General features: G+C 49.5%; 1 protein-coding gene across 1 annotated transcript in view; it reads left to right on the top strand.

The window, feature by feature from the left end:
* The first annotated feature begins 12,124 nt into the window (after positions 1-12,124).
* NDUFS6 (NADH:ubiquinone oxidoreductase subunit S6) overlaps positions 12,125-15,409 on the top strand; it is a 5,737-nt gene continuing 2,452 nt past the window's right edge. Inside the window, exons 1-2 of the mRNA XM_007471905.1 lie at positions 12,125-12,267; positions 13,186-13,239. Coding sequence (XP_007471967.1) covers positions 12,136-12,267; positions 13,186-13,239 — 186 coding nt within the window. The 5' untranslated portion in view covers positions 12,125-12,135. The remainder of the gene's footprint in view (positions 12,268-13,185; positions 13,240-15,409) is intronic.

Raw genomic sequence — 15,409 nt, 5'->3', positions numbered from 1 at the left:
GGGGGGCGGGTCAAAAAAAAAGGTACACATTTCCAATTATAAAAGAAATAAGCTCTGGGCCTATAATGGCGACCAAGTTAATAATATTATACTGCATAATTGAAAGTGCTATAAAGAGTAGATCTTAGAAGTTCTCAGAAGAAAAAAATTCTGTAACTGTGTGCGGTGACGGGTGTTAACTAGACTTATTGTGGTGACAATTTTGCAATATATACAAATATTGAATCTTGATGTTGTGCACGTAAACTTATATAATGTTATATGTCAAATATACCTCAATCAAAGAAAGAAACAAATGCTCAAAAAAGGGTTATACTGGGTCCCAGTATCTAGTGGATTCTGTGGCTCATGGTCCGGGGACCCCGCAGACGCCCAGGGAGAGAGGGGGATGGAAACAGCCTCAGATGCGGGCAGGTGCCTGAAGCCTCGGGTTGGCTCTACGCAGCGTCTCACCTAAGTCACGTTAAGCCCAGAAAGTGAGAGGGTCCTGGTAGGGAGGGCTAAGGGGAAGGAAGCTGCTCGTGGAGAGCTGGGCCCCCACCAGGTCCTCTTCTGCAGGACCTGGCGGCTCCGACTCCGGCCCTCACACACACATGGACCCTGACCAGTTGGAGCCCATGGGGTGGGCGGCTCTGCCCCACGGGAGGGGCAGGGCACCAGAGGGGCCTGCAGGGGCCGAGGGTCACTTTTCCTTTCCCGCTCTTATGAGGCTCAAATTCTTTTCAGGGAACAGATTGTTCACAAATGTTTATGGTTTCCTCCTCGATCTCAATTACCAGAGTAAGATGTGGACCTAACTCCTTAAGAAAAACCGACACCAAAACAGTAAACCTTTCTTTTCGTTCCCACCCCATCCCACTCTCCCATCTAGAACTGCAAATAATTGCTGTGTGGGCGTGGGTTGCCCGGGAACTTTTCTTACAATGTTACCTAAATATTTTTACTTGGAAGAAACATGTGGTTGGATTTACAAGAGTTTAATTTTTTACATAAACGAAAACATGCTTTGTACACTGAGGTCCAGTTTTCTTTTTATATTTAATACTTAGAAACGTGTCTGGGCCGGCGTCCGTCACAGCTCAGAGAGGCCTGTCGTTTATCCAAGGGCTGCATGCCCCACCCTCCTGGGATTGTGTCATCCTTGATTTAACCATCCACCCCATGGAAATGAGCTTTTGACTCGCTTCCAGTCTTTTGCCATGGCAAACGCTGCTGCTGAGAGCAGCCTTACAGGCTCCTCTTTGTGTGCGACTGTTTCGCTGAGAGGACACCCAGAGCGGCTCAAGAAGAGCACATATTTTACATGTAAGAGTCTGGAGGCACAGCTACCCACAGTTTATGGAAATTCCTGTTCGCAGGCAGCGTTCCACCCGGGTCACATCCTTTTTAACTTTTGAGAATCTGATGGGCAAACACGCACTTCACTTTTATTCTCATTTCCCGATTACTAGTGACATCAAACATATCTCCACGCATTTGCCTGGACACTTCCTGTTCACGTCTTTTGCCCATTTTTGTCAGCCTGTTTGACCTTTCTTCAGGGTTTGCTATGCCTTTTTTGTACCTGAGATCTTCACCCTGTTATGTGTGGGCCACCCTCCCACGGGTCCCCTGGTCTGTCTTGTTCTGTAGGCTGTGGTGACAGTCTCCCCTTGCCCTGGGGAGTTGGCTGAGGCCCCAAGCTGAGGGCAGCGAGAGGAACGTGTCCACACCTTCTGAGGAGGTTATGGACCCTGACTTTGGCCCTGGCTCTGGGCTGTCTGAGTGAGAGGACCCTGGACGTCCCGGGCAGTACTCCTCGGAGGGGAAGCAGGAGGATGGGCAGGACCGTGGGCCCAGTATGAAGGGAGCCCCTTGGAGGTGTGGGACCACGTGCCCTGGACTTGGAACCTCAGGTCTGGTGCCGGCTTCATCTGGGGACTGAGGGTCGGGCGTCGGGGTGTCCCCTCTCCATGACAGGAGGGAGGCGAGGCCCGAGCCAGCCTGGGGGCATCTGATGCCCTTTCTATCAGACCGCGGGGCTGACGCACGTCTTAATGATGAAGCCATCAATTCCCAGATATTACGGAGCAGACAGAGCCTGTGGGGGTCGTCGGGGAAGCTGCATAGGAGAAAAACACAGCTGTTCCCAGCGCACCACAGAGCACTTGGGGCTGGCGTCCTCCTGGCCCAGGTGTGGAGTTTACCTGCTGAGTAAGCCTGTCCTGCATCTTCCTTTCTGACCCCTGGAGTCCACGTCTCGCTTAAGAGCAGGTCTTTGGGCCCCAATGTTATATTGGGGCAAATACTTTTCGGTAATTCTTCTCATAATTTATATGGTGATTTTTGCTTATTTTTTGGACACATGAAATTTACCGCAGCCTTTGCTGCATGGTGGTAACTCTGACTCCCCCCAACACCGTCTGCCACGTGCTTTATGCCTCCCTCACCGACTTGAAATGCTGCGCTCACCCCGCTGCACGCGATCATTTACGTAGAGATTCCTTCTGATCTCTGTCTATTTCCTCACACTGTTTAATGATCACCCTTTACAATGTGCTTTCATACCTGGTAGAGAAACCCCATCCAATTTCAGATATAAAGAGGTTGCTTGACCGTCTGCTTACAGTTCATCTTCCAAACGAATGCCAAAGCCACTTGCCAAGTTCCACAAACACTCCCCCTGGGATTTCGGTGGCTTTCCTACCAGAGCGATCAGTAGATAAGTGCCTTAGTTTGGGTTTCCCTCAAAGTGGAGCCCGAGTCAGGGAAGGAGGTGCAGGGCTCATCTGAGTTGTGATTCCGTCAAGCAGAAGTGAGGGAAAGGGGTGAGAGAGGGGTCAGAAAATCCCCTACAGGTGGGTTACTGCACTTGTCAAAACGTGGAATTACCTGATTTTTCAATTCTAGACATCCTGGTGGAGGGGCTGGGCTATCTCACCTGATGATGAATGGTGTGGGGCATCCGTCCTGTGCTCACATCTATCATCACTGGGGAGGTTCAGTTTTTAGAACCGGGTTGCCTAGGGCTCACCTCCACAGGGGCCCTGGAGAAAACCAGGTACGATGCACCACAAGCTTTCCACCGAAGGACAGGGAACGGGGTGTCCGTCCACTGCTTCTCTTCACACGGGTTGAGGTTTGGGGCATTAACTCTCATGCTCTGGCCTCCTGCGGCTTTGGACCAAACCCCGAGGAGGGAAAGGGACTGTGTGGACTCCACGGTCCAGCGCTGGGGTGGACTGTCCAGCGCGGGTGTGCCCGTCAGGGGACGTCAGGGGGCACAGAGTGCCGCGGGAGGGGTGCTGGGTCTGCTCCAGGGTAATGTCTCTAGACTGTCCCCCTGCTGCTGTGCCCATGGGGCTGCCAGCCCTGTGCTCCAGAGCGATCCTGCTTCCAAGAGCCCCACATGTGCACCCAGCCCACTGTTCCCACCCAGGAGTCCCCAGACACTTCCTTCCCAGCAGAGTTGTTTTTTAATTTTTTTTAAATTTTGAAAATTTATTTTATTGGAGTATAGTTGATTTACAATGTTGTGTTAATTTCTGCCGTACAGCAAAGAGATTCAGATACATATATATATATTCTTTTCCGCTATGGTTTATCTCAGGATATTGAGTACAGTTCCCTGTGCTATACAGTAGGACCTTGTTGTTTATCCATCCTACATGTAGCAGTTTGCATCTGCTCGTCCCAAACTCCCAGTTCTTCCCTCCCCCACCCCCTCTCCTTCTTGGCAACCACCAATCAGTTCTCTATGTCAGTCTGTTTCTGTTTCATAGGTAAGTTCATTTTCGATTCCACATATAAGTGATGTCATATGATATTTGTTTTTCTCTGTCTGACTTATTTCACTTAGCATGATAATCTCTGGTTGCATCCATGTTGCTGAAAATGGCATTATTTCCTTCTTTTTTTTCGCTGAGTATTATTCCATTGCGTATAGGTACCACACCTTCTTTATCCATTCATCTGTTGAGGGACATTTAGGTTGCTTCCATGTCTTGGCTATTGTGAATAGTGCTACAGTGAACACTGGGGTGCATGTATCGTTTTCAATTCTAGTTTTCTCCAGATATCTGCCCAGGAGTGGGATTGCTGGATCATATGGTAGCTCTATTTTTAGTTTTTCGAGGAACCTCCTTACTGTTCTCCATAGTGACTGCACCCGTTTACATTCCACCAACAGTGAAGGAGTGCTCCCTTTCACCACACCCTCTCCAGCATTTGCTATCTGTAGACTTTTTGATGGTGGCCACTCTGACCGGTGTGAGGTGGTACCTCACTGTGGTTTTGATTTGCATTTCTCTGATAATTAGTGAGGTTGAGCATCTTCTCATGTGCCTGTTGGCCGTCTGTATGTCTTCTTTGGAGAGATGTCGAATTAGGTGTTCCTGGCAGAGTTTTTAACCTTAGACATCTGACTCCAACACACGGACTTGGATCTGGGGCTTTGGGCTCAGGATGGAGAGATATAAGCCTTGTATTTTTCTCAATCCTTTTTTTACAAGATATAATTTACATAAAATAAAATTTACTGGTTTGCTGCGTTTCAACAAGCGTACGCAGTGACCACAATTAAGATTTCTGATACTGATACTTGGCGTCTTCGCCCTTTTTTCTTGACCAGACCAGCCAGAGATTTATCTTATGGCCCATTTCAAAGAACCAGCCTTTCGGTTCATTTACCCCATTGCTATTCCGTTTTTTTAAATCCCTTTGATTTCTGTTTTTTACTATTTCTTTCCTTCTGCTTACATTAGGTTTCATTTGCTCTTTTTTAGTTCCTTCAGGTAGAAAATTAGACCATTGTTTTGAGTCCTTTCTTCTTTTCTAATGTAAGCATGAAATGCTATACATTTCCCTGTAAGTAACTGCCTTCCACACATGTCAATGTGCTGTGTGTTCATTCCTGTCCAGTTCTAATTTACCTTTCTAATCCTCCTTTGACCCGTGGGTTATTTAGAATTGTCCTGTTTAGTTTGTTTCCAAGTATTTGTGTGATTATCCAGATACCTTTGTTATTAAATCCTAGTTTAGTATCGTGATCAGGACATGTTTTTTATAATTTCAATCTTTTGAAATTCACTGAGACATTCATTTTCTGAAATTCATTGACCCAGAATATGGTCAATTTTGGTGCATATTCTGCCTGAACCTAAAAAAACAAACAAACAAACAAACAAAACTTATCCTGCTGATATTCCGGGGGAGCGTTTTATAAATATCAATTCGATTAAGTTGATTCATAGTATTGTTCAAATCTGCATGCTTATTATTGTTTAATCTGCTTGTTCTATCAATTATTGAGAAAGGAGTATTGATGTCTCCAACCAGAATTTTGGATTTGCCTATCCTTCCTTGCAGTTCTATAAATGTTTGCTTTATGTATTTTGAAGCTCTGTTATTATATGCATAGACATTTAGGATTGTTATCTGTTCTTGATTAATTAACCCCTCTATCATTATACTTGGTAATAGCTGGTGATCAAAAGTCTATTTGGACAAAGATTACTGAAACCACTCCAGCTTTCTTTTGATTATTGTTTGCATGATGTATCTTCTCCCATCCCTTAACCTGCCTGTGACATATTTAAACTGGATTTCTTGGAGAGAGCATATACTTGAGTCTTGCTTTTTTAATACAATCTGACAGTCTCTTCTGTTTGATTGGGGTTCTTGGACCATTTAGTGTGATTATTGATAGCTGAGTTTAAATTTACAATCTTATTTTTTATTCTTTATTTATCATATCAATACATTGCTCCTTTTCCCCTTTGAGTTTTCTTATTTTAAATTAATTGGATATTTTAATATTTTGTATTTTCTCCATTATTGACTTACTACATATGTCTTTTTGTTTTATTTTCTTAGTGGTTGGTCTAGTGTTTACAGTATAAAACTGTGACGTCACAGTTTGCCTTTAAACACTACTTACCAGGTCAGGATTGGAGTGAGACCCTTAGGAGAGCAGGTTCTCATCCTTTGTGCTGTTGTGGTCACACGTGTCAGAACTACATGCGTCAAAAACACCACAAGATGTTGTTACTACTTTTCATTAAACAGTTATCTTTCAAAGGGACGTTTAAATGAAGGGAAATATATATATATATATATATATATATATATATATATTTTTACGGTACACAGGCCTCTCGCCGCTGTGGCCTCTCCCGCTGCGGAGCACAGGCTCTGGACGCGCGGGCTCAGCGGCCATAGCTCACGGATCCAGCCGCTCCGCGGCATGTGGGATCTTCCCGGACCGGGGCACAAACCCGTGTCCCCTGCATCGGCAGGTGGACTCTCAACCACTGCGCCACCAGGGAAGCCCGGGAAATATCTTTTGTGTTTATCTAAATAGTTACTACTTCTGGCTGTCTTCATCTCTTTATGTAGATCTGCGTTTCCATCTGAATTCTCCTAGCTTTGGTTTATCAGAACAAGTCTTGTCTCCCACCTTCCTTTTCAAAAGATATTTTCAGTGGATATAGATTTCTATATTGGCAGTTCTCCCCAGAACTTTGAAGAGGTTTTATTGTCTTCTGGCCTGCATGGTCTCTGATGAGAAGTCAGGTATTACAGTATTCTTATTTTTTTTCTCTTTATGAGGAATGAGTCTTTTTTTTTTTTTTTTTTCTGAAGTTGAGGTTTTCTCTTTATCTGATTTTTAGCAATTTGATAAAGATGTACTATTATGTAGTTTTATTTATGTTTCTCCTGATTGGAGTTTGTTAAACTTCTTGGATTTGTGGGTTTATTGGTTTCACCAAATACGGAAACATTCTGGTCATTTTTTCTTCAACGATTTTTTTCCTGCCTCAACCCTCCCGGGACTGCAATTCCACTTAGGCTCGAATGCTGGCCATTGTCCCACGGCTCACTGAGTTCCATTGTTTGCTTTTGTTTCTTGATGTTTTTGTCTTTATTTATTTGAGTTCCATTTGCTCCAGAAATTCCATTTGGGTATTTTTTTTTTTTTTGCAAGTTTTATTGAGGTGCAGTTTACCTTAAGTAAAACTCTCACTTTTAGTGTGTATTTCTATGAGTTTTATAGGCAGGTACAGTCATGAAACCACCACCATAATCAAATTGTAGAATATTCCATCACCCAAAAGCATTCCTTCATGTCCCTTTGTAGCCAATCCCTTGTCCCCATCCCCAGCTCCTGCCAACAGATCAATTGTCTGTCCCTATAATTTTGGCTTTTCCATGATGTCATACCCTTGGAGTCATAAAATATGTAGCTTTTTGTGTCCAGGCTTCCATCAGTCAGAATAATGGATTTGAGGTTCATCCGTGTTTTCATTTCTACCAGTAGTTCTTTCTTTTTGCTGCTGAGTTTTCCTTTGTAAGGATGCGCACAGCTGGTTCATCCATTTACCACCTGAAGGACATGTGGGCTGTTTGCAGTTTGTTGTGGGTTTTTTTTAAAATTTATATGTAAAACCACTATAAACATTCACATAAAGGTTTTACTGTGAACATAAGTTGCCGTTGTTCTTGGACAAATACCCAGAAATGAGATTGCTAAATAATTGAATATTTAGCTTCATGAGAAATGGCCAGACTGTTTCCAACATGGCTGTACTATTTTTTACTGAGTTACAACTGCTACAATTCTCACCATTAATTGATTTTGCCTATTTGTTAACCATTCTAATAGGCAGGAGTGCTGTCTCACTGCAGTTTTTATTTGCTTTTCACTAAAACCTAGTGCTGAGCATCTTTTTTATGTGCTTACTTTTCATTAGTACATTTTTTGTGTGTGAAATATCTCTTCAAGTCTTTTGCCCATTTTTAATTGGGTCGTTCTCTTAGTATTGAGTTTTAGATTTCTTTATATATTATAGATCCATTCCTTGATCAGAAATGTGTTTTGCAGATATTTTCTCCTAGTTTTTGCCCTGTCTTTTCATTTACTTAGCAGTGTCTTCTGAAGAGCAGAAGATAGTAACCTTGATGAGAACTAATCTAACAATGTTTTCTCTCATGGGTCATGCTTTTGGTGTAATGTCTTTGCATAACCCAAATTCACATGTAATTCCCCCCATGTTTTTATAGTACTGGGCTTTACATTTAGGCCTATGGTCTATTTTTAGTTAAGCTTTGTATAAGGTGAAAGGTGTGAAGTTTCTTCTGTGTATATGGAAATCCAGTCTTCTAGAATCATGTGTAAAAAAGACTATCCTTTCTACGTTGAATTGCCTTCAATCCTGTTTCGAAAATCATTTAAGGCACATATGTGTTGGGTCCATTTCTGAGCACTCTGCTGGGTCCCATTGGGCTATGTGTGTACACGTTCACAGGTACTACATCGTGTTCACTGCTGTGGTTTTATGTACAGTGAGCCTCCAAGACTTCTTTATTTTCAAAATTCTTTTGGCTATTTTACTTGCTTTACCTTTTCCATACAAGATTTTGAAGAACCATGGCATTTTGTACAAAATCGTATAAAAATCAGGATTACACTCAGTCTGTAGACCAATCTGGATGGAACTGACAGTAACAGAGTCTTCTAATCTCAATATTTTATTTAGATTTTGTTTGAATTCTCCGAGTGTTTTACAATTCTAAGTATACAGAATGTGCCTAATCTTGTTATTTAAATATGTCATGGCTTTGGTGCTATTATAAATAGTTATTTAAATCTCAGATTCTATTCGTTCGTGGCCAGTATATACAAAGATCTCTCTCACTATATGGATAATAGAGAAAACATGAAATGTTTCTGGTAGGTTGTGTCATAGTGAAGTCAAATCCTAGGATAAGAAACTTATTTAATGATCTCAACAAGGGATTGGCACTCTTTTCCTGCAAATACAGCCCCAATAGTAAATATTTTAGGTTTTCCGGGTCATAAGGTCTCTGATATAACTACTCAGCTACTACCTCGGCTGCTGTAGGTTTAACAAAACATAAATGAACGGCATGGCTGTTTTCCAATAAAGCTTTATTTACAAAAATGGGTTGCAGGCTGGGTCTGGCCTGTGGATTGTAATTTGCTGCCTTCTGACCTAAACCGACTTCTTTGTTGTGCTGCAATCTCAGGGCTCTAAATGCTGGTCCATCCAGGCATCAGGAAGTAGATGAGCTGCAAGGGGTTTGGTCATGCTCTTATCTTAGATCAAACAGAGGCTGATAACCCCAGGAGAGAGGGATGATTCAAAAACTCATCAGGCTGTGACCCCGTGACAGGCGACACCAGGGCACTGCGTACCACGGGCTCCAGGTCGCAGTCTGCAGAGTCCACAGCAGCAGCTCATACCCACTGCACACACACACACACACACTGCACCCATGCATACACTGCACACAGCAGTTCACACATGCATTCGCGCTGCACCCAGGCGCACATGGACACACGTGTGCGCACACACTTCTCAAGTCTCAGACTAAGGATGACAAACATATTTAATCAATGCCCAAAATACCTTTATATATGTATAAACAAGTTAAATTTCCCTTGACTTAAAGACGGCTATCACGGCCTTCCCTGCTTATCCTGGAGATGCGAATGTTGAGAACACGAGTCTGAATCCACAGGGAAGCGGCAGCGTGGCTGAACGCAGAGATCGGGCCGAGAGAGCCCAGGGTGGTCTTCTAAAGACCACCGAGAGAGCACAGGGTGGTCTTCTAAAGAACCTGCATTCTGACGTGGGATAAAGGCAGCTTCCCCCTCCCCCCGATGTTCGGTCCTCTGCCCGAGCGCAAACACAGGTTGCGCAGGAGCTAAGAAGGACACGTTCCCAGGTGGGTCTCAGGCTTGGCTGGATCCTGAGCCACAAGGAGGTGAGACGCAGGCCGCAGAGTCCACAACAGCCGAAGGTCAGCAGAGCGGAGGCTACAGAATGTTTACATGTTATTTTCCTTTCCAAGAGGCAGCACCGTCTCCCGGGCAGGGATTTCCCAGCCCGAGGGCTACATCTGTCTCTGCTTGTGCTTTGGGTTGCTCTTGCAGTAGACGAACCAACGCCCGCGCCTTTTGACCAGGTAGCAGCCCTTGCAGCGCTTCCTGAGGACGCCCCTGGTCTTGAAGCCCAGGGCTGGCTGCTGCATGCCGAGGGCCGGGCGCGCGGAGAGGAGCGCGGCCGCCGGGCTGAAGGGCGCACCGACCTGACGGCAGGCGCGCGGGGGGCACGGCGCGAGCGAGGAGAGCGGGAGGCCACCCAGGTGCAGCAGGGAGCCCACGGCGGAAACCACTTTCCTTAGGAGAGCGGTGGCCATGTCGCGGCTGGATCTAGGGAGAAAGAGGAAGAGTTGTCACAGCCGCCGGTGGCTCCTGCCCCCGAGAAAACCTCCTTCCCCGCGGCCCTGCCCTCGGGACCCATGCCGCGGGTCCGGGAATCTGTGCGCCCCCCGGGCGGTCCGGAAGGGTGCCCCGCTAGAATGGATCAGCACCCGTGCGGCCGCTTCCCACCGCAATGACCTCCGCGCGCGTCCCACCCGGGGAAGCCGAGACCAGGGGTCCCCAGAACGCGCCCTTCCTGATCCCGGGACCCCCGGAACACCCCACGACCCCCACCTGGAAAGAGGGCGTCCGGGCGCGCCAGCAGCCCGCCTCGCCAGCCCCTGCGCCTGCGCCCTCGGCAGCGCCTGCGCAGTGGGGCGGAGATGCCGTCGCCCGGAGTGTCCGCCAGGAAGGAAGATGGCAGCAGGGTCACGTGGCGGTCCCCTCGGGGCTGGGCGCAGAGACTGAGCCACGTGGGTGCGGGAGTCGCGGAGCGCCGGGTTCCTTCCCGGCTGGTTGCCTTTCCCCTCCCCGGTCCCCTGCATACCCAGCCCGCCCCCGCTCCCAGGACCCTGCGCCCTCCTCCCGGTACTCCCCCAACCCTGTGGGCCACCGGGCGGCTAAGGTTTGGGGGGCGCTCCCGGGGGCGGGGGAGGGATGAAAAATGGGGACAAAAGTGGGTATTTTGAATGAAAAAGAAGTCACAACCAAGCGGACTTTTAAAGAAGCTGATAAATATCAATATGTCAAAACAAAATCTAGAAAAAACTCATGTTTGTATTTAGTGGACATCCTGGGAGAAATGTGGCGAGGCTCAGGGGGACGCATGGAAATAGGCCCTGGTTCTAACTGATTGCAGTTAAATTTATTTCCTCCGACATCTTATTATGAAAACTTTCAAACACAGAGAAAAGTTGAAAGACACTTATGGCGAACACCCACGTACCCACTGCCCAGATTCCACAGTGAAATCGCCACGCATGTCTTTCCAGGCTGTGTCTGCGTGGACACAACTACTTTCCACGCACACGAAGGTGAGCTGCACACAGGGTGCACCTGTGCGCTGCCCTGGCACCGCACGCGCACCCCTGACCCGGCTGCAAGCTGTGGCCCCTGCACAGGTGAGCTCGGGCCTGCCTCTGAGCGTGCGTCCGTGGACACCTTTCCGATCCGGGAGGTATTCTGGGCACTGTCGCCTCTCCTCGCCACACCTCCCTGGAGTCCAGGCTGTGGATGCCCTCAGCTGCTGGGCAGTGGGATGCGCGACTCCACCTCAGCTCTGGGACTGCTCCCTATGCCCACCGCCCTCGCCTATCGGGGGCTGGCCGTGTGAGCTGACCATCCCGACGGGTCTCTGCACAGGCCGTTTGGAGGAGGCCATGAGAGGCAGGAGAGAAGCAGGGCCGGGACAGCGAGCCAGCGTCCTGCTCAGGTGTGCTCCAGAGCAGCGGGCCTTTCGGGGCTGACCTGCATGAGGGATGCCATCGGCTGCGCTTTACTGGCAGTTTCATTGGGCTCTGCTGCAGAAACCCCAGAACCACAACGAAATGCGCTCTGTCCAACATGATGTACTTCCAGTTTCCTCTCAGCAAGGACTCATCTCCAACATTCACAACATTCAACATGTAACTCGCTATGATTATCCGTCACCATCGAAGGTAAGCACTGCATCTTCCGTTTCCATCCTCCCGTGCCCTGCCCCTGGTAAGTGGAGCATCACTAAGTGCTAAGGTTGCGCGGAGCGTCCCGCCTTATCCCGGCTGAGCGCCCGCCCGCCGCTGCACCAGCCGGCCGCACCTGCCTGACCGCACCGCGCGTGCGCGCCTAACCGGGCGAGGTAAATCCCGGCCGAGCGGTCCCTGCGGACGCCGTGCGCGTGCGTCGGCGCTCGGCGCGTCGGTGCGCGGGGTCGAGGGTCAGCCTGAAAGATGGCGGCGGCGGTGACCTTCCTCAGGCTGCTGGGCCGGGGAGGCGAGGCGGCGCGGAGCCTGCCCGGGGCCGCCAGGTGCTTCGGGGTGCAAACCTCGCCGGCCGGGGAGAAGGTCACGCACACCGGCCAGGTAACCCCTGCGGCGCGGAGAGCGCCCTCCCCCTCGGGGCGCCCGGGTGGGCGGAGCCCCGGCTCGGCCCCCGTGTCCCCGGGGTCCAGCGCCCCGGTGCCCCCTGTGCCCCAAGCTCAGTGCCCGTGGTCCAGTCGCCCAGCACCCCGGTCCCTCCTGTTCCCCCGGCCCAGCACCCGGGTCCCACGGTCCAATCCCTCGGGGCCCCGGGCCCCGTACCCGCAGTCCAGCCCCCCAGTGCCCCTGTCGCCCCAGACCCAGCGCCTGCGGTCCCGTCTTCGGTCTCCCCCTCCGTCCGGGCCCCGGACCCACTACCCGCAGGGGTACCGAGGGGCCGTCTGCAGCCACTGCGGTCTCATCCTCGGAGCGAACTCAGATACAAGACTGTTATCCCGGGGTGGCCCCTTGGTTACTGTGGGGAGAACTCCGGTGGAGTCAGAAATGACCAATTCTGTGGGTCCGACCTCCCCTTGTTTGTGTAATGTTGAATACCCCGTTTTAGTAACTCGAGGGTCTGCCGTCGAGTTACTAAAATAGAAACACAGCGTTGGGCTGTGATCCTCAGCCCAAAGATGAGGGAGTGAGTACCTGTGTTGTTAGAAAAGGTCACGGAGCAGGTTCAGCGAGGAAGGACGCTCTGGGGCCTCTGAGATCGAAGGCGGGTGTCCCCCTCCGCCAGGACTGCTCTCCTCTGCTCCTTCCCTACCTTTTGCTATTTCCAGTTCAGACTACTGCCTGATGTCCCGGTAGGAATCCTGCCGAAAAATGCCCGTGGGTGCGCAACTACACTTAACTCCTGGTGTGTGTGATCGTGAATGGCCTAAACGTTAAGAAAACACTTTTCCTGAAACGTTTATGATTGGTATAAAGATACAGAATTGGGCCGTAAAACATCACATACCGTCTTTTTCTTTGCAGGTTTATGGCAATACAGACTACAGGAAAGTTCGATTTGTAGGTCGTCAGAAAGAGGTGAGTGAAAGATCTAGCAAAAGAGAGGTGAGCTTTCGTAAAGCTTTTTATAACGAAGAAGAAATAAATACTAATCTGTAAAATTTAAGTAAATTCTCCCCAAATTGTGAGCACTCTAGAATCTCTGGAATTCTGGCATTTCTTCTACGTGTTAAACGTGTCTAGTTCTGTTTTGGTTTTTCTCTCCCTGAAATGTGTAACGTGACATCTCGTGAGTATAGTTTTAGCTTACGTGGAAATGGGCGTGATCTTTTCTTTCACTTCTGTGCCTTATATTCCTGAGACTCTCAGGTTAAAGCAGAGTCGCATCAAGTTTTTAAAATTACTCTTTCGGTCACTTTTTGGAGTATGTCTTCCGTGGTTCACAGCGTATAGGTTAGGCAGGTTCTTTCAGGGACTTCCGCTGACAAGCTGAAGACAGCACGTGGGTGGGTCTTCCCTGAGTGGGTCTGAAACACCAGTGCAACCGCTGGGCACTGGAATCCTTTTGCCTCGGTGGCCCGCTTTCTTCCCACTTCCTCTCTCCTGTGCCTGCCACCTCAGAGGGAGTCCTCACCGCTCTGGCTCAGGCCTCCCTCCACCCCTCCCCAGCAGTCACCTGGCGTCACTTCTCCCCTTCAGGCAGCCTGTTGGTTCTTCCTGCCACCCTCAGCCGTCCCTCAGTTGCATCTCCCCTCCCTTTGACCTTGGTTACGTTGTCCATCCCCAGGGTCTGGTTTCCTGCTTCCCACGTTGAGGGTGTCATGGGGTGAGGAGTCTGGCCCCCTGGATGGAGCAGTTCCAGCAGGTGCGTCCTGAAGCCCTGGGGTCGACCCTGCCCCCGGCTTTCCATCTCAGCCTGTCACACTCCTCTCTCCTGGGAATTCTACCGTGGCTTCTGGTTTCTGATTTGCCCTCGCTGGGGACAGACATGAGGGGGCAACTTAAACACCGGACCAGACATTCCAGAGTTCGTGAGGCCAGTAACGTGTGAATGGAGGGGGCAGTGCTGGTGACGTCTCCTCGCTCAGACCGTCAGCTCACCACAGTCCTGAACCGGCTGCAGCCCTTGACCCCTCCCCGCTCGGGATCTCTGGGGCCTTTTCCTGTCCGAGATCGTGAGCGTCCAGGGGCCCATGCTCATGTAAGATGTGCAGCGGGTCTCTCCGGCTTTCATTCTTGCGACAAAAATTTGGCGTTTAGTAGTATTTGAAAATTTTTTTGGTTTTCAAGAGACTGTTGTTTTAAAAGACCTTTAGGCATGCTGAAAAATTGCACAGAGAGTAGGAGTTCCTATATCCCTCCCCCCTCCACAGTGTTCCTGTTGTTCTCCTCTTGCCTGAGCGCGCTGCCTTTGCGAGAAGTGACAGGTTTGAACACTTGCTGAATATTGACACGTTGTGTTAACTCAAGTCCGTGGTTTAGGTTTATGTGGTAGGTTCGCTCTTGGGGTCGTACGTTCTGTGGGTTTGGACAAGTGCGTGGCGTCTCGTATCCAGCGTGGCTGTCCCTGACAACCACCGATCTTACTGTCTCTACGGTTTCATTTGGGTGAATTTTAAGAAATAAGCTGAATGTGCTCTTAGTCTGAGGAACGAGGAGAGCAGGAAGCTGGGCGGTCGATCCGCCTTCGCAGGAAAGGTGGGAAGCGTCCGCGTGTGGCTGCAGCGAGCCTGCCCAGGAACCCACGGCCCTTGGCCTAGGACCGGCCTTGTGGAGAGGAGTTGCTCATGTAGAATGGGCCCAGCCGCCGCCCCCAGGGAGGGGCAGCAGTCGGCCTGCAGTGGTCCTGTGTCACCGGGGGCGGGTGAGGGCCCAGCCGACCTCCTGTTCGTCTGCGGCGATGGGAGTCTTTTCGTTACTTCGTGATTACACACATGGAGTTAAAAGCCGACGTTTCCTGCCCGTGAGTGACGGGCGCCCGCGGCATCCTCAGGCGGAGGGTGGTGCTGGGCCCGGAAGTTGGTTAGCATGGCTGCTGTGCCGTGTTTGTCGGTCGGGTGGACCCCGTGGGGCTCCGTTTTCGGGGCGCGGGGCCCCCGGCGTGGACAGCAGTGCGGACAACACAGCCACGTGTGTTCCGAGGGGCTGCACTTCGTCACCCGCTGCTCCCTTTCCGGAAATAGGAATCCCAGGGAGAGCTTTGGGACAGCATCATCTCTAGCCGACACAGCTTTCCAAAAGCAGGAAT

Source organism: Lipotes vexillifer, unplaced genomic scaffold, assembly GCF_000442215.2.
Source record: "Lipotes vexillifer unplaced genomic scaffold, Lipotes_vexillifer_v1.1 scaffold1063, whole genome shotgun sequence".
Classification (NCBI taxonomy): domain Eukaryota; kingdom Metazoa; phylum Chordata; class Mammalia; order Artiodactyla; family Lipotidae; genus Lipotes; species Lipotes vexillifer.
The sequence above is the reverse complement of the archived record's forward strand: the minus strand, read 5'-3'. Positions and strand labels throughout refer to the sequence as shown.